Source organism: Pelmatolapia mariae, linkage group LG22 (assembly GCF_036321145.2).
Source record: "Pelmatolapia mariae isolate MD_Pm_ZW linkage group LG22, Pm_UMD_F_2, whole genome shotgun sequence".
Lineage (NCBI taxonomy): Eukaryota > Metazoa > Chordata > Actinopteri > Cichliformes > Cichlidae > Pelmatolapia > Pelmatolapia mariae.
The window spans coordinates 194,054-219,952 of NC_086245.2; the positions used below are offsets into that span (position 1 = coordinate 194,054).

The 25,899-nt window shown below is 40.7% G+C and overlaps 1 protein-coding gene across 1 annotated transcript in view; it reads left to right on the top strand.

The window, feature by feature from the left end:
• The window catches only part of dbpa (D site albumin promoter binding protein a), a 40,039-nt gene extending 14,483 nt beyond the window's left edge, over positions 1–25,556 (top strand). Inside the window, exons 4-5 of the mRNA XM_063465646.1 lie at positions 17,600–17,853; positions 20,078–25,556. Of these exons, the coding sequence (XP_063321716.1) occupies positions 17,600–17,853; positions 20,078–20,293 (470 nt within the window). The 3' untranslated portion in view covers positions 20,294–25,556. The remainder of the gene's footprint in view (positions 1–17,599; positions 17,854–20,077) is intronic.
• The last annotated feature ends 343 nt before the right edge of the window (positions 25,557–25,899 follow it).

Below are 25,899 nucleotides of genomic sequence, written 5' to 3' on the forward strand. Positions count from 1 at the left end.
AGTGTTTAAAATGAAAGCAAAAGAAAATAGAGTTCTCCTCATTATGTATAAATCATAGTGTTACATAGAAAATGAAATATGATGGGTTCTCAGGAAGGTGGGGGCGCTGGTTGTATTTATTTATTGTCTTCTGTCTCCTGTGATAAATGACTTCAATCACTCACTCATGCTGTTTGGATGAATGCAACAACCCACAGTCTTCCTGTTTGGCATGTTTGGCAGAGAAAATCACCCAATCAGCAAGTGCATTCCTGTAGCCGTCTGCTGTTCAAAACCTTAATAAGTACCTGCACGTTTACGGGACGTCTGCAAATGTCCTCTGCACGGGTACCTCACTAGTTTAGAAGGTTTATGAAACGAATCAGACTCAGAGAAACTGAGATATGGATGGAGATGTATATTTTATGTGGCGGCTCAGAGAATAGGTCTACTTTAACCTTGATTTAATCGCCTGCAGTGTGATTCTGGTTTCCACTCATGGATGATGCTTCACAAAAGCAGGAAATTCTTATTTCAGTGCAATTATAAGAAAAACCGATAAGAAGTGAAAGACAGACCACCAGGGTACTTATCGTGCCGCAGCGCTGCACCGCCTTTTTTTCTCTGTAAAGAGCTGTCCTTTGCCTCCTAGCTTCAAGTAAATAATCATGACTCACCTTTGCTTGTATTTTAAATCAGGCTGCAGCTTTACTTCAACACTTCCAGGTCAGTTCACTCTGTCTGAGACCTTGCTGATCAAAACCAGACTTTTAACCTCAGGTTCCCATGAGCCTGCGCATGCTGGAAGATGCATGAACTCGTTGAACTGTGTTTTTTGATGAACTTTTTTGCTTTTGAGAATTTTTGACAAATAAACATCTGACTCGCTGATGTCAACTTGTCACAACAGACAGTTTAACACACGTGGAGGAAGGATAACACGAGACGCATGGAAAGAAATGTGAAGATGAAAATCAGAATAACCACCCACATCTAATCAGATGTTCTTTTGCCTGAGGCTGATCTGTCAACCAGACTTCATGGGAATCTGTTCAGTTTTTAAATCCTGCTGACAGACAGACAGACAGACGCATGAGGAGAGCGACGTTGAAAGCAGAAGTGGTGAAGCTTGAGTGGGAAGTGCAGATAAAAACAAACATGGGAATATGGCTTTAATGCAGCTACAGAAATTTAAACAGGCAAATAAGCTAGCGCCTAAACTGGCAACTTTGATTTGATTTGATTTGATTTATTTATGGACTAGAATTGAAGTTTGAGGCGTCTACATTTAAATATGCTTCATCCTTATGTGGAAATGCAGCAGAACTTTATTTGTTAGATGGGTCTTTGCCTTCAGATTTTCTCTTACTGTGCTTAATAATGTAAAATTAACCCAAATGAGTCACTGCTCAATCACTGTCTGGCTTGGGAGGTAAAAGCCACAACGTGCATGGCCTCACAAGTCAGTGTGGTCACTATTTCAGGGTGTTTTTAATACTGAAATAAGGCACCACTATACAGAGAGTGGTGGATCAGAGGGAAGCTCTCTTTTAAAAGATAAGCAGGTATAGTTAATGGATGGATGATGAATCCTAGCTGAAGGCTTTTCTTTAGCTTTTAACCTCATCGCCGAGTCTTCATCAGCAGATGGAGTTTGGATCTGTTCACATTAAAGCTCGGTGGCTTTAAGCCAACACATGCACTTCTGAAAATTCCTCAAAGCGCTGCAGCTGAAGGCGTCGACAGTTGAACAAACACCGTCCTCTGATGAGGACCATGTGATGTTGTTGAACGTAGAGCCGATGCTGTATATTTGTGGCGTTGTTGACACTCGGAGTGTTTTTTTTTCCTTTTCCACTGTAGGTGGGAGTGAATGACTTTGAAAAATATGGAGTGAAACTAAGTTGAGGGAATATGATTTTTCTTTGGAAATTAAATGGAAGATTCAGCTGATGTTATCATGCCGAACTGTGTTTTTTGTAAAATTAAACTGGGGCTCTTTTGTGCTGTTGATGGCTGATTTTAAAAAAAGTTGGGTGTTTTTGTACTTTTGGTCCAGGAAATTGAGAATCACTGCTCTGAAGCCAGTTTTGGCCCCTGCTCTGACTCTCACAAAGGATCAGACCCTCTGGGGCCCATGGGTGGGTGGTCTTAGGTGCTTGCCAGCAACCTGAGTATTCAGTCCTGTTTTTCTAATCAATAGACATAAGTACAATTACATTTAGTACAGCCCCTCACCATTTCACATGCTCAGTGTTGCTCTGTCAAGTGCAAGGTGGCCTGACACCTTCTCCAGCACAATAAGGTGGTGAGACATGGAGGAGCACTGGACTGCAGCTGCAGTCGGCTATGAAGAGCGAGCTGGGTGTGAAGGTGAGACTATCCATTTCACCTGATCTGGTTCCTTACATTTGGCCATGAACTGTTGCTAGTGACTGAAGGAATAAGGAAATTATCTTCCTCTGAAAGATGACTGGACGCGCATACGGATCTGTACCAATTGAAAACGATTTGATTTTCCCAAATAATTTAGTTGAATCAGTTGAGATTCTACTGTAGACTGTCAACTATGTTGAATCCACTGGCAATCAGAAATCGAGGATAAGCTTGTTGTCCATGTTTGTGTGCAGTGTGATGTTTGATTCTTGAAGAAAATAAGGAAAACTGTCAGACTTTGGTGTAAGTTCTGAAAGTTTCTTCTTCTTCTTCCTGTAGCTGTTCCTTTTAGGGTTTCCATCGTGTATCATCTTCCTCAATCTCACTCTATCCCAGACATCCTCCTCTGCCACTCATCTTCTTTCACCACATTCATGATGCTCCTCTGAGGAGTTCCCGGTTTCCTCCATCCTGGCAGCTCCATATCCACTGTCCTTTGTCTAATGTATTCCAGTATATGTGCTATCCCTCCTCTGCACATGTTCAGACCATCTCAGCCTCGCCTCTCTAACTGTGTCTCCAAACTACTCAACCTGAGCTGTCCCTCTGATGAATGCTTCTGTTACATAATTCCAGCTATTGATCGTGCTATGGAAGGAAACAGCAATCCCATTGGCTGTCAGAGCAGAATATTTGGCAGATGTGAAATGGACCAGAAACACTCTGGCTATATTTGCAAAAGTAGCAAGAGGTGAAATACATGTGGTGTAAAATACCTTCAGAGTAAGGAGAAGACCCCGGGAAAGGCAAAGGACACACTGGAGTGATTATGTCTATTAACAAGGCTGGAAAAACTTGTGTCCTCTGGGAAAGCTGGAGGTGTTAGTCAGGCATAAGCAGTAGAAGATGGATCAGGGGTGGGGAATTGACTTTCCCAAGGGGCCACATGAGAAACTGGGATTGTTGTGGCGGATGGCACCAGTAAGCTGCACTCAGTGTTTCTCAATATTAATTTGATCTCCTTATAAGCTTGGAGAAATTGACTGGATGGATATTATTTTTTGTCAAACTTAAAACAAGCACGCTGATGAGATACAACCTGAGTGGAGCATTTTACATGAGAGAAATCAGCTTATGTGATGAAGCCATTATTTCTAAATTACCACTGTGCTGCAGTTTTTTGTAACTCGATGCAGTAACTCATGTTAAAAGTTCTGAAAGGGAAGTAAGTGGTGCTTGTGATGGGGTTGTTTCAGTAGAGTAGTGTTTCCAAAATCAAAAACAAAACTTTTATAGAGTCAAGATCTTAAGACAATATCATATAAAATCGCTGTCTTTTTAGCAACAACATCAGTCTAGCTTAAGCAGATTTATATGCGACTTTCTATTTATTTACAATGATTGGTCAACAGCTTGAATAAGAACAATTATTTTACAGCATTTTGCATTTTGAAATACATGTAAGTGCATTTTATCTATAGTTTTTATAGCCAATCTGCATATGTTGCTAACAGTCTGCAGTCCAGCCACTGCAGCACATATTTCTGCATTCACTTTCCCTCAGAGAGACAAGCTAAGCGCTGATTAGATCATCCCTGGCCTTCAGAACAATAAATATAAATAAGAGTTGTAATCTGCTTTTAACCAGAGAGCTGTCTCACTTCAAGCTGAAACCAAATACCAGCGTCTAGACTGGTAGAATCCAAGATAAACCCCTCAGCAATCATCACCAGTCAAATGAAATGTCTAATTCTAGATGATAAATTATGAATTTGAATAGAATATGAGCCGGGTATAGAGTGAAAGAAATGGGCTCCTGTGCCTTTAAAAAAGAAGGAACGACAGAGAGAATGCAGGATAACACCAGGCTGAGGCATCAGGCGGTTTAACATTCAGGATTGTGATTAATCCTGGCGACAGAAGGGTTAAAACCAGACACTGACTCTGCACAGAGAGAGGGAGAGAGAGAGTGAGGAGTGCTGGAGGGGGAGAGCGAGCGCTCAGTCGGGAGAGTTGCTTTGCATGTTTTGAAATCTCTCTCTCTCGCTCTCTCTCTCTCTCTCTTTCGCTGGCTCTCTCTCTCTTTCTGTCTCTCACACGCTCAGGCCATGTGCGGCCGCCACGTCACGTGCCGCTGCAGAAAGCATCGGAGCGAGAGAGGCAGGAGAGCTGTAGAGGGAGAAAGAGAGAGAAGGGAAGGGAAGGGAGGGGTTGGAGGAGGAAAGAGAGAGGTATGAGGAGAGCGGTGGGAGAGGAAACAGTGAAGATTACAGAACGAATAAACACTGAGGACAAAGCAAAGCAGAGATGAGGAGGTTTGGAAAGAGAGAGTTTAAGGGCAGCAGAGCTAACGCAGATTTATGAAGCAGTGCATGTATGATTTTTAAAAAAGGCTAAAGATGATAGAGTCACATTTCTGTCTTATTACAATGCCCAGATAATGTTTCCCCATCTACCCCACACCAGCTACACGATAAGAATTTAGCACTCCAATGAAACCAAGAAACAAACCCTTCCATCAAAACGAGTTTGGCTCTGATTCCAAATCCTCTGTTTGTACATTCACCAAAGTGCGATTGACCTTTAAAAACACACGACCCCTTTTTTTACGGTCGTCCTCTTCTGTGGATAAAAGCTGCACACACCGGTGACAACCATCCGCCTCCTCTTTCCCCTCAATGAGATGAAGAGGCTAATCACATACTGCACATGCAAGCTTTTCTTAAACAGTGTCATTATTCTTTACTATTTGAGCTTAGGAGGGAGAAGGACTGAGCCACGAGAAAACGTTTTATTAGTCACGCACCTTTGTTCACAATCTGCTCTTTTCCATCTGAACATCTGGCTAGCACTGGTTATGTCTGATCTGATCACTTTCATACTGCTAAGTGCCATGTGTCCAGCTCCAGTGTGAACTGGAGTGCTGCCTGAATTGTACGCCGTTTGGTTCGAGTAGTGGTGGCTCAACAAAACCGAAACTTCCAGTGATCCCGGTCGCTGTTGTTGGTGTTCTCCGTGTTTATTTTTACTGAGCTTTGAGGTCCGAACACTTAATGATTTAATATGATGTTCTGATAAAGCTGGACATCACATGAGAATCACATCAAGCATGTGAAAGAGGCTCAGATCTGACATGGTTTGTTCACAAATAGTCTGCTTCGGACACATTGAAACTTCTGCGGTGTAGGCAGAGGAGCTCTCTGGATAAATGCATGCTTGCTAGCGGTAAATGAACCATACTATTATATGAACTGCTCATAAATTAGAGCAAATTTGTGCAAGGGAGCAGTTAGTTCAGAAGTGAGCTAATGTCCTATTTTAGTTTGTCAGACATTGTTATTCTGACATGCACGTTGTCAGGTGACAGCTGCTGTGTGATATAATTTAGTAAAATCAGAAATAGAATAAAAATCCTCAACACTTTTAATGTTTCATAGCAGCAACAAGATTTGTCAATCAGCTGATCACACCAGGGTTACATTGTTCTCATTTGTGGGTGCTCGAGAGGCTGAATTTTACCTTCAAACATTGACCACAAGGCTCCTGTTGAAAGTCTGGGTTCTCTTCAGTGTGTTATGGTAGCTTTTCTGCCAAGCAGCTACAATGCAGGGATACCTACTGTGCATACTTCCTCCACGCCAATTAGAAGTCAGTATATTGCGAACAATGAAAAGCCTTAGAGAGGACAGTCAGTATCTGCACAGCCACATGGAAAACATTTTTATTCTCTGCTGTTCTCTATTCTCCTGTTGTCAAAAGAATATCGTGGGTCTCCTCATACAGAACCGCATGTCACAGCATTAATATGTTTTGATTTATTTTCTTTGTGGCACAGCTGTACAAAGCACATTTATGTTCACTTCAGTGGATTTGAGTCCTGTTGTAGTTTGCATAATATTTATGGCAAGCCTTTTTGTGCATGTGCCTTTAAAGGAAACTCTGGCACAGAAAACCTCTCTTCATCTCAAGCATGAAGCATGACGACAGATGCTGTTTGCAATCAACAGCCGCTCTTCAGGGTTACGGGGAACCTGCAAAGTCCCGTGCCACGTGGGGGTCTTTCTACTTGTCTAGTCATGTCCTGTGCTCAGTGTGCCATAATCAGATCTGACCATTGGCAGAGCATGAGCAGTGATTTGGAAAGAGAGCAGAAGAGGAGGTCACCGCTATATCCAAACTGCTGTGACATAACTCCCAGCCAGTGTGTTGACAATAGGAACAAGACTCCCGGGGTGTGTCACCTGGACTCAATTGTCTCTGGCATGTGTGTTTAGGTGTGTGTTGCGTTTCTTCGCCCTCGTGAACGTGCACGTGGCCGGCTCTGTTTGTTTGTGCGTGCAGCGGCGAGTCCGAGCCTGTCTGGGTGTGTATGTGGGCGTCGGTGTGAGTTCAGAACTTGACAGTGAAGCGAGACATGGAGACAAAAGCCAGATGCACAAGAATCAGTGAGTGGAAACAAAAATAAGATCTGAATCATGGGACACTCGCAAAAATCGCTCCAAGTTAAAATGCCTAGGTCTGTTTATTTCTTTTACCTGCAATTAATTGAATTTAATTTGTAGTTTTGCAATCTTTTTTAAAAATACAATGAAAACATGAAAATGAAAGTGCAAATTATAAGACTACAAATTTAAAAAAAATATTTAAAAAATTCCAAACTATAATTGAAAAGAGTGCATCAAAAAAGCCTGCCGAATTTTAATTTGATAACTACTCAATTCTGACTCTTTAGAAAGTGGAACCAACAAAAAGTGAGAAACGTTATTTAGCTATCAAAACCGATTATTGATTATTGCAGTAATTTACTGATTTAAATTAAATTCATATCCGGCTGCAGCACAAAATTTATAATTTGGATAAATTAATTCAATTTTAAGCATTGACTTCTTTAAAAGATGGAGGTAACTTTTGGGTCTGTAAACGGAAGCTAAGGGAAGTGCCTTAAGCCTGCATTATTTCTAATGGCCACCAGGTGCCAACTCCAATTTTTGCTAAAAGGCTTCATGTTGTGTAGAAGTACTTCTCACTTCCTGTGTGACCACAAAAAACTCTGGATGGCTTTGTTAGCCTCAGTCGCTAGTTTAGCTCTTATTTAATGCAATAGGACGATTATTTTATGAATGATGGTTTCATTTAGCATAAAATAGACATTTTATGCTAAATGAAAAGGTCTTGTAATCAACAAGCTGCTACCCTGTGATCACCTTAGTCTAAGTGAGGATGAAACTGCTCAACCTGAGGCTTCAAAACAGGTCTTTACTAATCAGTGGGTTGCTGTCACCGGGGCCACGTCCGTCTTTTATATCCAGTCTGTGCTTTTACATAAATGTGAAGTTTTATTTCTCCTTTTACTCTGATTAATAATCAAACTTGTGTTTTAGTAGCCATCGTTTTTACTATTGTAAATTTATTGACCAGACAAATACGTTCTATTATTAAAGTAAGTTAGCTGCAGCCCTGTGTGAGTGTGTCAAGCAGCCATATCTGTAAATTATGTGAAAGATAAACCTTGCAGATAGTTGTGTAGATTCCCTGATGTGTTTAACCCAGACGGGCAAAAGTTAAACTTGGCAGCAGACAGAAGCAGCAATGAGGAGTGTGAATAGTCGCCCCAGCATTTACATTGCAGGGAGGGGATCCCGCTTTATGTAACGCTCTTCCTATATCACATTCCTCGTCTGTATTGCGTTGCCAGCTAATGCTCGTGAGTTAAAAACAGCTGCTGGCAGAGCTCACAGTTCATGTCCGTGTCATCTGTGACAGAAGCAAACCAAACAGGAAATGAATCGCTGCTCTGCACCTTTATCTCATTACTGCTCCCGACTGGAGGAACACACTTGCTGTATCTCATAGTTTGTTTCCACTACTGCTTTTACATCTGCTACTACACCTTTTACTGGCTGGACTCTTCGATTGTTATCATAACTTGCTGAGTGAAAGGAAAGGAGCAGAAGAACACGTTGTTCCTGTACAAACAATAAAGTTAAACCAAGCAAAAAAAGGACGCATCACAAGACGAACGCTAACATTAAATGAGACCTGCACCCTCAATGTGGAGTTTAATGGCTTAACAGAGTGTTGTTTGTGATAAATTTCTTTCACTGGTGTATCTGTTCTGAATTATTCTAAGTTGTTTTTCATAACTGATGTGAAAAACAGCTGGTGTGCAATAACAGGAAAGGTTAATCTGATATAGTAACAAAAACGAACAAATAGAGGTTACAGTAAAACCAGTAAACACTATCATAACTGTGCGTGCGAACATGAGTCTTTCACTGAAAAAACTCCCAAAAAACAACAACAACAAACCAAATAAGAGAGAAAGTATCGGCGTTTTACTACTGCCTGTGGAAATCGTGTACATCACTCCTCTCTGTTTGCTGCAGCTAAGTGGCCATCTCTGTATGTTTGCAGACTTTTCTACTGGTTGGTTTCTATATATAATTCTCTGCTGAGGCTGGTTCCCTCTTATCTGTGTACATACAGTGTATGTGTAACAAATATAACCAGTCTGGCCTATGCCATCACAATATTTTACAAATATTTGTCCCCAAAGTCAGAACAGAATAAGAGAAAAAGGCTCATAAATATGCTGCTGGGGTAATCTACAGAAGAGACTGAAACTGTCAAAAGTGGCTGTTAAGGAGGAATTTAAATCAGGTTTAAAGGGTTGGGAAAATAGTTCCAATGCTCAATGTCATTGCTATGAATTCATTTGAAACTGTGGCTTTATTTTCATCTCCCTGCACAAGGTCTGGATGTTGTGTTCACTTGCCTGTACCGTGTGATAGTGCGTTCACACACGTTCTCAGGGGATTTTCTCACTGTTGGGGATTTTTTGGTGATATTCTACGGTCTTTACCTTGAAATATAAAGCGCCTTGTTGCGTTGTTGTTGTGAGTTGATGCTATAAAAATCTAATTGAATCAAATTGAAAAGAGAAGTATAAATTAAGCTTTACACCTAACAGCCAGTCTGATGAAGAGGAGTACAACCGATAGCTGGAGTCAAGTTACAGTAACATAGTCTCTGAACTTAGCAAGAAGTTCTACAGTTTCACTCCGAGCCCTCTCCAGTTTTTCCTCTCTCTGTATATAGGCAGAGTTTAACTAGCAGCACTGGCCGCCCTCGAATAGTGTTGGAGAGCTCCTCCTCTGTTTCTCATTGTCGGTTGCATCAGTAGAGTCCCAGCTGATGTGTTTTGCGACACAGCATGAGGCAAATTTTTGACTAAAGTTGAAATATTTTGACTCGTATTAACATGAATTTGCATCACATGGCATGAATTTGCCGCATTGCATAGAGTGTGTATGTAAGCACCATGACTGTGTTGGTAATTAAGCTAATATATCCTGCGTCATTTCAGAAGTCATTTGCATTTAGCCTGTTCTATTGTGCAGTTTGAGAACAAGTCATGAAAACTGAGACACACAGGGAAGAGAGGGCGACTGGGTTGCAGCAATAAAATGCCATGTAGGATCACTTCGGTGCTGGGAAAACCAACAATAACAACAACAACAAAAAATCTTTAGCAATGTGTCTTTGTCATATAAAGCTAAAAGTAACAGCAGAGTAACAGCTAAAGCGAAATCTGTGCACAGGACACATGAGAGTCAGAGTTAGCAGAGCTTGTAATTGCAGTTTAACTACAGTGCCGTATTTCACTGTAATGAAAACTCGCCGAGGATGAAAAACCGATGAAAGCGTACACAAAAATCGACTCAATTACAGTGATTGCAATAGATGTTAATTGTTACCTCCATCCTTGTATAATTAGCATAATTACTATTCTCCTGGTAATTGCTTTGTTTCCCTTTATTACACAAGAAGCTGCTGAAACAGGAGAAGATTGAAAGGGAAAAAGTTCTGCATCAGAGAGCAGAAGGTGCCGTCGCCGCTGTTGACGAAGCGTGCACGAGGAGGATTTTGTGCCGTACTAACAGATTTTGTTCCACCTGTTTAGCTTTCCTACATTTCCCAAAATGCCTCTTCCACACAGAGCAGCTCTTAGTTTGTTGCATTCCACTTTACGTGTAGGTGGACCCGGTGAAAGTAAAGTTAGATCAAACAAGAGATTAGTCAAGAGGAAGCGTTGCTCACCTGACTCTCAAACCTCAACCTGTCTATTTTCTGCTGCTGTGGGCGTCTCTGCCCACGACAGCTGATTCCTCCCGGTATGATTTCTGAACATCCAAGCAGCTCAAGGACAGAATCCAAAACACTTTTCCTCAATTTTTTTAGATCATTGATTCATGTTCCGCTGTGAAAATTCTGTTTGACTGTGAAAATAAAAAAACCCCCATCTTAGCTGTCTTAGAAGAGGACCAAAATGTTTTTGATGTTTTTAAAGTTAAAATACATCACCCAGATTCATCAGTATGCCTCGGTACGCTCCATCCGAGGATCAGCTCTTCACGTCCTGAGGCAATTCCTGTGATGGAGATTTCACACGATGGAGAAGCTGTTTTAAAACGAGGCATTTTTCTTGATTTGACGACAACATGAATAAGAAATGAAAGGGCTAATCTTAAACCTTGAATTTCATGAAATGGGACCTTCAGAGACCTTGAAAAGTCTTGACTGTGTCGGAGTTAATGTAATAACTTTCTTGTTGGTGCTCAGGTAGAAACTTCGGATTTAAATGTGATATTTGTGGAGTTTTAGCAAATCTTTTGGGTACAACTTGCTTCAATCCGAAACCACTTCAGTTGAACTCCTATAGCCCGGAGCTGGAGGATGACAGATTGACAGGCAGTGACATGCGGAGAGAGGAAAACGCATAATCTCAGCTAAATTAATGAAAGCAGAGAGGGAATCCGCGAGTCAGTGGCTGCTTCCTCCAAATGGCTCCCGCTCTCAGACAGGAAATGAAGCCAGACGAATCCTCGCTTGGCAAGTGTTTACCCAGCAGCAGCGGGAGTCGTGTTCTTGGAGCAGTTTCAACTTTTTGCCCAAAATGGTTGTTATTAGGACGGGGCTTTGGGCAGACTTATCCAGGATCAGCTCCGTCCAGCTGCCAGAGACACAGATCAAGCCAACAGCAGTTTATTTGATGGTCTCACTGCTTCCTGGGCAAACAGATGGATCAGAGGATAGAAGAGATTGGAATATACAGTATGGTGCATTGCATTTAGAAATGATGAGGGTTTGCAACTGTGCATGAAGAACCGTACAGTTTATAGCGAAGGGATGTTTTCCCTGTAATTTAAATCTTTTCTGTATTTTAATATTTTATTGGGCATTTTTTTAGTTGTTGCTGTTATTTTGGAAAAAATCAAATAATGACAGATAGAAAAATAATTATCATTTTTTTAATGCCATTTCCTGTGGCCAAACTGCAAGTAAGAAATATGAGGTGACCCTCACAGCAAGAAGGTCCTGGGTTTGACTCCAATCCTAAATTGGATATTTGGAGAAAACAGTTGGATGGATATGAGCTTAAAAACAGACATAAAGAATGTGCCTTGTCAAAATAATGAACAGTAAGGTCTATGCAGAGCAAATCACCATGTTAAAACCACACTCCTTTTGTAGGTGTTTGTTGACCTGTTGAGGCCCAGGTGTGGCTACTTTTGGAGTCTGGCATCAGATATAGGTAGTGTATCCTTTGGGTCCTTTGGGTGAGGAGCCTCTGTGGACCAGACCTTTTCTCGCTCTTCCTACGGTGTTCAGTTGCAGAGGGATCTGGTTAGTTTGGAGGATTGGTGACACTTTGGGCTCTTTGTTTTGTTCATCCAGCTGTTCCTGAGCAGTTTTGGTGAGTTTGAGTGTGGAATGATCCACTGTGGATGGTACAAGTCAAAGGAACCAGGATTAACATTGCATTTTATATGATCAGTCCTATTCACTTTACCTGTCATCAGTTTTGTGTTGGGCTCACTGGTTTCGGACAGATATGAACGATGACTCATTGGATCATTTTTAAATCTACGGATTCCAAATAGAGACAGAAACGCCTCAAATGAGAAATCCAATTTGAATATGTTTACTGATGGTGCCTATGATTCAAGTTTGATTAACAAATCACAAAGGAAGAAGCCATGCTTTTGATTTCCAGCGAAGGCCACAGTAGGAGGAAGACTGGGATCTTTTGCATTAAATTTCTTTTTCGCGAAACACTTTAAGAGAACGTTTACACAGTCACACACTTTGTGCACAGAATTTGTGAGCACGTGTCCCATTTCACTAAAAACAAATATTGTGTTATTATAGCTGTGTTTTACTACGCTGCTATTGATTATCTGTTTATACATCAGCCTCCACAGAGGTATTACTGTCAACAGATACATTAATAATTACTTATATGGATTCAAAGCTGTATCTTTTATAAGATTCTGTTTGCTTATTCCATGCTTTATTTACTTTCTTTGTCTACTTTCTGACCCTCACTTTGACAACTTCAGATGTTTCAACAATGTGAAACAGTTTTATAACTGTAAGTTTCCATCTGGATTTTTTGTGGTTTTATCCGTTTTTTATGCCTTCAGATTCTACACTAAGATCATGAATGTTTGCAGGGATTTATTTGCAGCATATGCAGGTCAGTTCTGTAATTAATGTATTTAGGAGATGGCAGTGGTGTCATTAGATAACGGCACAGATATGGGTGGAATTCAAAGTTTGGAGCTCAAGTCGCATTTTGTCTCCTTTGCCAAAGTGTCAAACTCTGCAGGATGACATGTCGCCTACCCTCAATCCAGTAAACAAACCACTGGGTCTGTGGGCCCATGTGACTTTTGTATACAAACCTTGGTTTGATTGCTATTGGGCACTGGAAAACCAAAATAACCAAATACACAAAAAAGTCATCTTTTCCACTCAGGCTCGGAGCAAAGAATAGCAGCTCTGAAGAATAACAGCTGCAGAGGGCAGAGCATAGTGATGCATGCGTGTCACACCGGACGGTTATGTAAATCCAGCCTCTCATTTCAGATAAAACAAAGAAAAAAAAGAACAAAACAAACAACAACTGTGGGATGTTTTGGCAACAAGTTGTGTAAAAGTGGAGGCGAATGTCAGATCGACATCAGCGTGGAGTCATGATTGGATGTAAACAGTCGTAAGACTTTTTTTTAATCTCCGAGTTCAGCGCAAGTTGAAACCTGAAAAAAGCCACCATTCAGAAAGTTTACATACCCACAGCCTCCCACTCGCCACGCTCAGCGTGTAGTCAAGTGTTTTCAGCTGGATTTTATTGGGAGAACACGGTGTGGCGATTTGACCCTTCGCTTACCTCACATGTCCCGCCTCCTGCCTGTCATAAAGCCTGACTTCCCAGAGCCCGTGGAGGATTTGGTTGTGGTATTGTGGCTGACATGCATGAAAACATGAGTGACTGCTCACAGCAGCAGTTTGAGTAGAAAATCAGTGTCAGTCCTGCCGCTCTGACCGACATGTCTTTCCCACGTTTCAAAAAAAAAGAAAGAAATGCTTCAGAAGCACAAAGGCTGCGACAGCTGAGAGCTTTTAGAGGTTTTCTGTCATATGACAAAATTATGTCATTCTATTAATGCTAAATCTTCACAATCTCTCCTCACTCTTCCTGCCTCCTATCTCTTCTCTGCTTCATTTGCTCAAGTGTCTGAAATCTTTCCACGGTTGTTTTGGTTGATTTTGGTCACCAGCTTTGAAGTTATTTATAATCTGTGGCGCGGAGCCTGGAGCTCCAAAAAAGCGTCTTACAAATGTCGCCACAGTGGAGGTCTGAGTAGTGGCGGATGATTGCTCAACTAGCATTTTTATGCCTCTATTCCAAGGAAGAAACATTTGCAGGGGGGTAAAAAAATATGTTTTTTCAATCAGAAACGGGAAAGAAATGAAGCAGCCGGCTGAAAATAGAGCCGCTCTTCTATTATAGTGTTACATTCAGAAATATAGCTGCAGGGAAAAAGCTTCACTGCCACACAGTTTAATATCCGCATCCAGGAATTGCTTCCACAGATTTTGCCCCCTCCCCCACTCTTCCACGCTTCCACTTCCCAACATTTAAATAATTGTGTTCCTTCGTAATTAATTTGAACCCCCTTTTAGTGCTTTGGTAGCTCATGTAAAAGTGGCGTTTGAGTAAAGCCAGCTGGAGTCAACACAGGGGGAAAAAAGTCCACTGCAGCACCATCTCTGAATCATCTGCTCTCTTTAAATAGTTTTTTTCTTTCCTTTCTAACCACATTTGTCTAAATGTGTGGCTCAGGCATAATCATTCTAAATCTTTAGCCAGCACTAGGATTTTCTTTTAAATATCAGACACTGCAAAGGGTTAAAGAAAATAGCTCCTCTCTCCTGCTTGTCGTAAATCGAGTATGACACGTTCCTGGCTCGATGGTGACACTTGGTGGTGACTTGGCATCACTACGGAGAGACAAGATGCTTCTTGTCGTCGAAATTTGAAGTCGAATGTGAAGAATTAAGCGCGTTGTTAAAGGTGTAGAAGAAACGGTGATATGTTCAGGTTTAATGGGAAAAAGCATTTGAATATATTGTCCACTGTGTATGGGATAATCCTCTGTATGCTTATCTCAGTGGGAATCATTCCTGGCTCTCTGCTGCTCTGTGGCTAAAGGATGAGAGGCAGAGTGTGCAGCACATGTGACTCTGCAGCCAGCGGCCTCTAGAGGAGTCCAACAGCAAACACTAAAGCTGGAGGGGTTTGACCTGAGTGGGATTTAAACACTGAGACAAAAACGTCTCCTCGTGCTTTGCTGCTTTTTCCCAAAACCTTTTTTTTATGATCTTGAACATACTTGAATTAGATATTTTCATCGCCTAAAAAAGAGTTTTTATTGCCTAAAAAAGTGCATGTCTTTGTATATTCAGTCCTACCAGAGGTCCTATCATGCTTAGCACAACACTGGACATCAAAACCTCAATAATTGAATTTAAAATTAAATTTTATATTGATTTTATTTGCTTGTAGGCAGAGCTCTCTAAAGCTTCTGTCTCACCTTCAGATTTAGATACTAATTCAGTGACGCTGATTCAGTTTTAGCTCATCTAGCCGAAGGACCGATGCATCTGTCCGTCCAGTGAAAGAGTCGCTACTCCTCTCAGGGTATTGGTCCAATTTTAGTGAAGCGAGATACATTTGACTTTGTTGTGACTGTTAGTGTAAACCTGCTTGGCTTCTCAAATGATCAAAAATCTCCAAATTGTGCTCAAGGTCACATTTGTCATTGTCACTGGATTTGAACTTTCATTAGTTTGTGCAAAACAGCCAAGAAGGCAAGAAAAGATCCCCCCCCCCCTCCTCGTACTGGCTCATTACAATAACCTGTGAACTGTGATGGATCATGATGAAATAATACGTCACTGACATATTGTAAAAATGAGTATTTTTAGATGCATCTGTTTCTTGTTTAGTTATTAAAATGAAGATCATACTCTGTTTAGACATGGAGAGGCTGTTACCTTTTTGCATGCAGAGTGGTCAGAAATCACCCACAGGCAGAGCTGATAGCGGCGTTGGTGTCAATAAATTCTTATCCATGTCCATCCCCGGGGGCTGTTTATTTTTCATCCCATAAAAACAATAAATTATTAAAATATTCTGAGTTCAGAAAGTTAGATCTACACTATAAGTCAAACTTTGCAGAAGTCAGTGCAGTTCAGATGGATAAAAAGCTGAATATAAGACAAAACAAACGATATTAAAACAAAACCAAAAATATACAATAATAAGCTCTTTAAAATAAATTCAAAGGACATAACATCAAAGAAATGACAGTGAAATATCAGCTCTACAAGTAGAAAAGAAGTGAGTGAAATAAACTGAGAACAATCAGAGCGTACTGGAAATAATAAACTAAAAACACATCAATAAATAAAATAACTGTATAAGGATAATAAAAACATAAAATAAAATAAAATCCAAAATGTCAGTAAATAAATATAAAACAATAAAAAATGCTGGTTAAAAACGGTTTAAAGTTGAAATGTCTGTCTCCGGGTGCTTCATAGGGCAGACATGTCAGGCTGTATTCAGGCCTTAGAGTGTAGTCATGTTTGTACATCAGCTAAAACTAATAAATTTCACTGTGACCATCGAGAACAAATGTAAGTGTGCAAATGAATCTAAATGTAATTACACTGTTACTCCCTTAAATATAATAAAATTTAACAGTGTTTTTCCAGTGTCCTGATTGGTGGGAATTGTTTCATGTCGTGCTCTTCAGTTCGCGTCTCTGTGGCGTGTGACCGTCCTCGGTGAGGGCAGATGGGCTCTAATCTGCAGATAAAACTAGATGCTGATGATTGGACAGCTAAACGAGTAATTAAGCTGCTGATTTTGGACTGTAGTGCAGATTATTGTTCACTGGAAAGACAAGCGCTCGTATTCTTTCGCTCTGCTCCCTTCTAGTCTCTTTTTGAGTTTATTCGCACAACAAGTGTCACATATTGCCAACATAAACAATGTAATAAAACTGGCAAAAGTAACACATGAACAATTAACGAATGGCGTCATAAAAATGTTGCACTGACAGGGAATTTAATAAGCAATAACGAATTAAGAGGCAGCAGATTTTTAGTTATGTAATAAGATCTAATATAAATATCTGAGACACAAAAAAAGAAGTTCAGAGAAAAAGCATCTCTGAAGAACTCCAATAATCTGCTTCATCTGGATGTTTACAGTGTGATAAACACTTTGTTAATTTAATCACCATGAAAACATCATCAGTGCTCATGTCATGTTTGTGTATCTGTGTCCTGTCCACACTTTAACGTGGCGAGAACAGCCTGCAGGCTAATGTCACAGTCCGCTGTCAGTAGCTGTTTAATGATCCTGTAGTGACTCATCTTAATCTCAGCGTGCGACCCTCTGTTTTATATGTTACACACAAAAAAGTGATTTTCATGTCAGTTTTTCAGGTGGTACGAGCAAATTTACACGTGAGAAAGAGTCTGGTGGCAAATGTTGTACTTTAAATCTCATGAGCTTTTTATTTTCAGTATGAAGATTAAGACCATTTTTAAGGGATGCCAGAATATAGCTGACATTACTGAAACTTGATTTATTAAGGAAGGAACCCTGTGGATTCATGTATATTACGTATAACATGTTACTTCAACTGGAAGCTTGCTTCACTAGCTTTGTTAGACTGGTAATCTGTCCCAGTACTCCACTTCTCATCCTCTAGAAACTGTGACGGGCTTCAGCTGATAACTGGAAGATTGATTATAGATGGGTATCTTAGCTGACAAGCTAATCATTTGATCTGAGATAACCAACATTTTCTTTCTCTTCCAGGTGGTCAGGCAGTGCCTCAGGACCCATCACCCCCCTCTACCTGTCCTCCGGGGCCCCCTGGACCTCCAGCCGGCACCAACGGCAGCAGCGACATCATGGTGAACTTTGACCCTGACCCGGCGGACCTAGCGCTGTCCAGCGTGCCAGGCCAGGAGGCGTTTGACCCACGGCGGCACCGCTTCACTGAGGACGAGCTGAAACCTCAGCCGATGATCAAGAAGGCCCGCAAGATGCTGGTTCCTGACGAGCAGAAGGTACTACATCTCCCACAATCCTTTTCTGTCCTTTATGTCCAAATTCACTGCAGGAAAAGGATTTTTAAAGCTGTTTGGGGAAAGAAAACGCTCAGCTGCTTGCTGTGTTTCTCATTGTATGGCTAGTAAAATTAAAATGGTCCATAATGGACCAGTTTCCCGTTTTAAATTTAGTTGTAGAATCGACTTTTTTAAAATCTACTTGCAATTTCAAAATTATTTTTGCAGCACAAGCACACTATTTCAATTGTATTAAAAAATAGAGTTTGGGACAAATTATTTTATAAGATGAAATGAGTAAAATCAAATTAAATACTTAGAATAGAAATAAAAAATAAGCCCCACTAGTAAATCTCAGGTGTTGTAAAGGTACCTAAAGACAAAACATCCATAAAGATTCACATACAGCGCAGCAGAAGGTCACATTTCCCTTCAGTATCTGTCTTAAATAGAAGCCACAGCCACATTGTTTCATTTTAAACTCTAAACTTCATCATAAGAAAGGCCACGGCTCTGACAGCTCCTGTGCGGAGCGAAGAAAAAAAACGGAGGGAGCGTGACGCCCACTGGTATTGATGCCTCCTGACGGGAATCCTGAAATATTTTGTACTCAGCTCATTGCACACTAGGAAAGTCTCTGATCAATGGCTCGTGCTTTCATAGTTCAGTGCGGAGCAGCTGCAGCTCCCGAGGCGTTTATAATTTATGGAGAGATGGAGGCGCTCACCTTGCTCTGTTCAGCCGTTGCCGGTTTTATAAATCATATATAGGAAGGTTGGAAAAATGATCTCTGGCCAAAGTTAAAGATGAAGTTGAGAACTGCGCAGACGCTTCTCATATATGAGCTTTAGTATTCTGCTCTACGGTTAAGATTAATCTGCTCTCATGAGCAGGAAAGTCTGGCTTGGATTAAAAGTTATGAAATAATCCAGGATCTAATTAGTGTTTATATTTACACAAATCAGAAAGCACCGATATTCCCAAGATCTCTTTAAAAATGTTGCAGAGGGATACAATAATAGCTGTGTTTAATTGTGAAATGATGCTAACTTTAACCAGATGTTAAAGATCCTTATTAAAGCTCTCCATGAAGGCAGTGAACCATGTGGGCTTGCTTCCCGGCATAAATCTTTCAGATAGATATCTCTACAAGGTTGTACTCTCAGATTGACCTCCTATTTTGCTCTATAGGTCCCAGAGTTTAACACAACATCAGGGCTGCTTCCAGTCTTCTTCTTGCGAGACTTTCATTGGCCAGCAAATTCCTTTCCTGGCAAAAAATCCCCAAAGTAACGTTGCAGGCTTTTGTGGGGCCGGAGGTCATGTCCGCGGCGTATTTATTCATTCGGCTGAGGCGCTCAGCAGGTCAGAAGAGAGCTGCATTAGGAATGAGATGCCTCATAAAAAGTTATTGATAATGTTTTCACAAACACTTACTGGTGTTTTCCGTCAAACTGATTCCTTTTGTAGTCATTGCAAGATGAATATTATTGGTCTTTTGTGTTTGCAGATCAGTAGATTGCTAGAAGGCCTTGATGTCTGTGCGTCCATGCGTGTGTGCTTTTTCTAAAAGTTACTATATCAAGCAACAGATATGAAAAGGTGTTTTAATATAAGAAATTAAGAGTTAAAGCAGAGTAGCTTATTTTACACCGTGACCTGCAGGCAATAAAAAGCACAGAAAAGCTGTTGGTAATTCTAACTGCAGTTTAAAGGACTATTTCATATATTAAACCACAGCTATCCTAAACTACTTTCCTCACTCTGTAAATCTGTTTAATGAATGTTCATCTTCTCTAAGCTGCCATAGCAAACATTTACTGCTAAGAAGCAGTAAATGCTAACCCGTGAAACATTTTAATAGTGCAGCTACAAGCTTTAGAATAAGAAGTATAGCACTTTTTATGTGGTATACGTCACACCTGTGTTTGGGATGTTTTATGCTTTTGAAGCCAACCACAGTCGTGCTGCTCATAAATGAGTGTCGTCATCGTGACGGTATAAAAATGGCAGTTATAGTTTTGTTATTCTGTACCTGTGACTATTCAGCTGTTGCCACCTTTCTTCCTTCCTTTCTCCCATTTTTGTCACCCTGTCTCTCATCAAATGACTGAACCTTCTCATTCTACTCTCTCCTCTTCTTTTGTTTGTTTTTTTCTTCTTCTCTCCTCCCTCCACCTTCCTCCCCACACACCCCAACATACCACACCGCCGACGACGACAGGATGAGAAGTACTGGAGCCGGCGAGTGAAAAACAACGAGGCGGCGAAGCGCTCGCGGGACGCCCGGCGACTGAAGGAGAACCAGATCTCAGTGCGCGCGGCCTTCCTGGAGCGAGAGAACGCCGCCCTTCGCCAGGAGGTGGCCGACATGAGGAAAGAGCTGGGCCGCTGCAGGAACATCATCAACAAGTACGAGAGCCGGCACGGAGACTTGTGAGGAGACGGACGGAGGCGGAAAGGACGGGAGGGGAATCGGAGATGAGACAAGGCTACAAGGCAACCCAGCAACAGCAGCACTTTAGTTGAAGTGGCGAGTCGGGGGTGGGGGGAGGCTGACGTAGATCTGCAGTAAGCACCGTGCGACACCGGGCGCAAACGCCACAAGCGTCTTTTAGCGCGCGTGCTGTGCTTCAGGATGTCATGACAGGAAAGCACAGCGGCGCCACAGTTTATTTTCCGAGTTTGACTCTGTTTGTAGATGCTGCTTTGCTGAATCCACACACCGTACTGTATCACCACCTCGTGACACCTCGGCAGCTTTACCCTTGGTGCTGTGCTTACGCCCGGTGCCGCATGGCGTTTTTGCAGGTAGTGCGTTTCCATCCGCCGCTCTGGCCAGTTCAAACAGGGTGTTGAATTCACAATATGCCAGTGAAATCTCACTTTTTAAGCTCAAGGCATGGACACAAGCCAGAAGAGGTCAGATGTGTAATTTTTGGTTTTCTATAAATAGGAAAAAAAGAAAACATGTATATTTTTGAACTGGGCAGCAAAGCAAGACTAGTCCAGCAAAGAGGAGGACGGGGGGGGGGAGGAAGAAGAGCAGGGCTTTCGTCAATAACGCAAAGAGATTTTGACATAGGATTATTGTATATTTTTCTATTAGCAGAGGTATTTAGGAGGAGGATTTTGGAGATAATCTTTTGTATATTTTATATATGGGGCGGGAGGGGCTGTTAGCTGGACAGTCACGGGGCCACATAAAGCGCTTTTCCTCCCAGCTGTTTATTGCTAAACAACAAATAATCTATTTTCAAATTTACAGAGCTGGTTAGTCAGAGGAACAGGTGTAACAGAGAATGTATCACGGTCGAATCAGGTATTTCACACAGCGTGAGACAAGGCGAGGTATTTTGGACTGTTTTCGGCGCTGAAGGGGGGAGGAGGAGGGTGGGCGGAGGCAGGAAGAAGGCGAAACAACAAAAAATTGTATAGTTTAAAGAAAATCTTTGTGTTTGTTTGTTTTCTCTGTGAGCTCGTTCAAGCACTTGAGTTTTTATCTTCTATTTGATTCCGTGTCTGATTCTGACATAAATCGAGGGGCTTTTTTTTTTTTTTTTTGAAGCTGAAGGAGGAAATAATAATTAGCCATCCGAACAGCTGGATGTGAGCAGATGTGCGAGGATAAGTAAAAGGAGAGATTTTCGCTGGCGGGTTTGCGTTTTATTTCGGTGAATGTGTCTTGCTCACATGTAAACGCACACACACTGACACACACTTTTAACCATCGCGCAACATGATTGCTTTCGGTTTCTTTACTCATCAATCATGTCTAGGTGCAAAAATTGAATACTAACTGGTTTAAGGTTGATCTGCCCAGATCGAACAGTGACTGAAACCTTCAGCATGCACACACACACACACAGACACACACACACACACACACACACACACACGCACAGTCCTCACCAAGGTTTTAACCCTTATTGTTGTTGTTGTTGATGTTGTTAAGGACTTTTATGGTGCTGATCTAATCTGATCCTCGACCTGACACGCACACACACACACACACACACACACACACACACACACACACACATATATATATATATACACACACAAATTATAGTCACACACATATGCACACACACCTTCTCAAACACAGTACTGAACTGCCTATACCCTTTCTTTGTCTTTATTCCTTATTCTTTATTTTTTCTCTCTTTTTGTTGCATATTGTATTGATGAATCATATATTTAGATTTTCACACACATACTTGTCTATACCTCTCCTTCAAACTTTACCCAATGAGAAAGAGAAATGCACCCTACTGCTACTGTACCATACAACTGTACTATTGACTATTAAACTATTCTCTCACTAGATATATATGTGTATATGATATATGCTTGAATTATGTGATTATAGTTGTAATATACATAATTGAATATATTTCAGAGAAAACCCATTGGAATCATTTTGTCAGTTTTTTCTCAGGTGTTGTCTGAGGTATTAAATATGCATATTAAAAAAAGAAACACTAAAAAATCTTTGATCCGATCACAGGATTTGTGGATTGGTTTGTTTTATTTCATTTTATTTTATTTTTGGTTGTATTTTACGTTTGCTGTATGAATTTATTGTTATGATTCCGTTTGAGCCCGTTTTTGTTACTAAGTCACCAGCATGGGATAGAAACTCCACAGACTAACTGTAGTTGGCTAAGCCTCGCTCCCCCCCAGTTGCTGTTGCTATGCCTGTCACACTTTGCATTGTACAGTAAAATTTACCCGAGGGGGTTTTGCATAAAACCTTCTGGTTTCAGACAGTTATTTTGACACCACCCTCTAACTAAATATGAGAGGTCCATAACTGTAAGTGGTAGAAACTCCAGCCAAATCCAAAAAGAACTGCTTCAAAAGGTTGGTGGCTACGACCCAAAATAGGGTTTAAAACACTATTTTTCTTCCACAGTCATAGACGGTATAAAAGAGTAACGTAGCTACTCAGATATTACCAATATATACTGGTGTGTGAAGCCTCCTGATGAGTGTTTTCGCTATCACCATCTTGGTGTTTTGTAACCAGGTGTGATGAGAAGATGCTGATCTCAGTCTAAAATTGCCGGTCAGTCACAAGCCAGTAGCCAATGAGTGTGCCCCATGTAGTCATTTCAAAAACACATTGTGATTAAAATTAACAGATTTAAATAAATATTTTATTTGCTATAAGTCAAAATGAATGGTTGAGCCTGTAATCTCATCAGGAGAGTGGTAAACTTCAGAGAGATGTTTTCATGTAGACTTTAATAGGACTAAAGCTATTGCCATCTAGTGGCCTTTAGGTAGAATGCAGGATTTTGGATAATTCTGCATTAGCTTACTTTTTCCAACGTGGAAGCTAAGTCCATCTTTTATACTGCCTATGCACACAGCAAAGTTCTGAAACTGTGTGTCGAATGCCATTTGATTAAATTTAATACATTTTTGAATGCCATGTTTCCTCCCTGTAAAATTAAAGCAGAAAAACTTAAATTCTGGGAGATTTATTGGCTGTAGCTAACATCAGCCTAGCTAACAGCTTGTTAACAGTAAAACAAAGCTGAAATGAAACTGGTACTTCTGGAAACTTCTTTTTCAGGGGTAAGAAAACCTAAATTCCCAGTCTGACAGTTTTAACTATAAAATAGGCAAAACTAACTGAAACTAAAAACAATACAAATTTACCCGAGTGCAGGCCTGTGACATTAGCTGATTTAATGTTCGCCTCCTACTATACAAAAGGAGAGCCAAAATATCATATTGTGCTGATGATGATGACCTGGGGTGCAGAAACCAGAGGGCTGTACTATGAAGCAAGATTAATGGCTTAATGAGCTGTGTCCATGTTAAACTCTGTGTATTGAAAGTGGCTCTCTTTTTACCTGGCTGAATCGCTGTGGTAACATGTCATATGTTTTCGGTTAAAATCGACTGTAAACTCTACATTTTCACAGATTCTTTCATTTGCAGCATCTTTTAAGTAAAATATACTTTCTCTAGATACATTTTATATGTGCAAGCTATCAAGCTGTTGTACATCACTAAAATGAAGTGCAATCTCTACATTGCATTTTCACAGGTGTATGTGCCTGTATTTATTTAGTGATGGAGGAAAGGTATCAATGTTGTAATACTGGAATGTGTCCAGTTAAAAGTTTCAGCCATCAACTTAAAAATAGACAACAGCGCCGAACGCACACTCAGCATTAAAATAATTAACTTGAATTAAAATGGTTTTCCTTATCTATGAGCTAAATGCCAAGATTAAGGATTTTTAGCAGGAGTATATTCTCGTCTTATTTGTAAAAAACTTATATTTTACTGTTATAGTTTAAAATTTTCTATAGAATTTTATCACCATTTTCTCATCATCTGATGACATCTGATCAGAGTAGACAGGACTCATAAGGGATCATTTTGTGCAGAAGAAAAATCATGTGACCTACAAAATGCCCATTTTGAGCCTGGAGCAGGAAGTCGATAACCTTATTGTGATGGCTGTTATCTCCGCGTGAAGCTTTAGGTTTTGCTGAGCCAGATAATGCAACAAACCGTGGATGTGTTGAACTCTAGTTCCTAGTTCCTCCCTCCTGTTTAGCCCAAATATGAGCACACACCCCTTGAAATTCATATAGCCCAGCCAGTCTGGACTATTTTAGTGTGTGCTTTTTTTCTCTTAAAAAACCCCATAGCATCTGCTAATTTCCTCCATATTTAATTCCTTAAAGACGCTTAAAAACTCTTCAAATGTTTGTTTCATTATATTAAGAACTCAAAAATTTGACAGGCTGAATGCGCTACAGGTGCTAGGCTGTGATTGGACAGTCACTGAATGGGGGAGGGGCTTAGCTGACTGTTATATAGAACTGTTTTAATTTGCAGAGAGCACTTAAACCTTAGCTCTTGTTACCTGCTATACAGTCACACTTGCAAGTATTATGATTGTTCTTGATATTTCTTTTGTTGTTTTATGCAACAGCTTGTTTTCTTCAGGTGATTTTAGTCTGATATAACTATATTTTCATTCCCAAGGCCAACTTTCACATTTCCCATGAGCCTGTTTGCTGCTGGCCTCATCCACAGAGACTTAATCGAGCCACAGGTGCATAATGGGAGTTGTAGGTCTAGCTTTGATATACAGTATGTACTGTATGTTTTCCTTTCCCTTGTCTCCTTTTTCGGGGGGAACATGTTTAAACCTGAGACACAAACTTTTGTATTTAGATCCCTGGAAGAAACTCAGAGCTTCTTACACTTCCATCAGTTGTTGGAAGAAGGAAGTCATCTTTTTTTCTTTTGATATCTTGGATTTGGGGATTTCTTCACAGACCTTTCTGAAACTTTTTGACAGTGCTATTTTTCTATGTAACTGTGTTGTTTTGCGTGGTACAACTTTTTCTGGCGGGTGTTTGAGGCCTGCTCTTCATGTGGCAGCAGTGACAGTCTGCTGCTGTGCGATAAAACGGCATTGCGGGTAATAATGACAACAATAACGATGATGATAACAATAATGTACACAGCCTTGTTATTTCTTCTTCAACTTTGTGGATTCTCAGCTAACTTCCTCTTGTTGTGACTGACTGTTATAAACTGCAAGTCCCATGAGCTCGACACTACCCCGGCTCCTCACCAGTATTGTGTGCTGTCCACAGGGATGATGGCATATGTGGTCTTTTTTCCCCTCCAAACACCAATAAAGGCTAATCCTTATTCACCAATAGCGATCTTCTGGTGTCTTGCTGTATGATCTAAAAGCATGTACAAACCAGCTAGCAACCATGTTAGCAGTAGTTGAAGGTAATGTGTGAAGTGTCACCATCTGGAGGTCACCACCTGCTGTACAAAACATTACTGTGGAAGAAACCCTAGGAGTATTCAAAGGAATTATTAGTTCCTGGTAGCTGACACTTTAAAATTTTTTTACAGTGTTTATTGGTTTTAAATTTAAAAAATATGGTTCTTTTTGATAGAAAATCTCCATAATCAACAATCAAATGAACCAGCTAGCCATCAATCCAGCTTACAACTTTCCTAAAGTGTCAAATGTAGATGAATCCACCC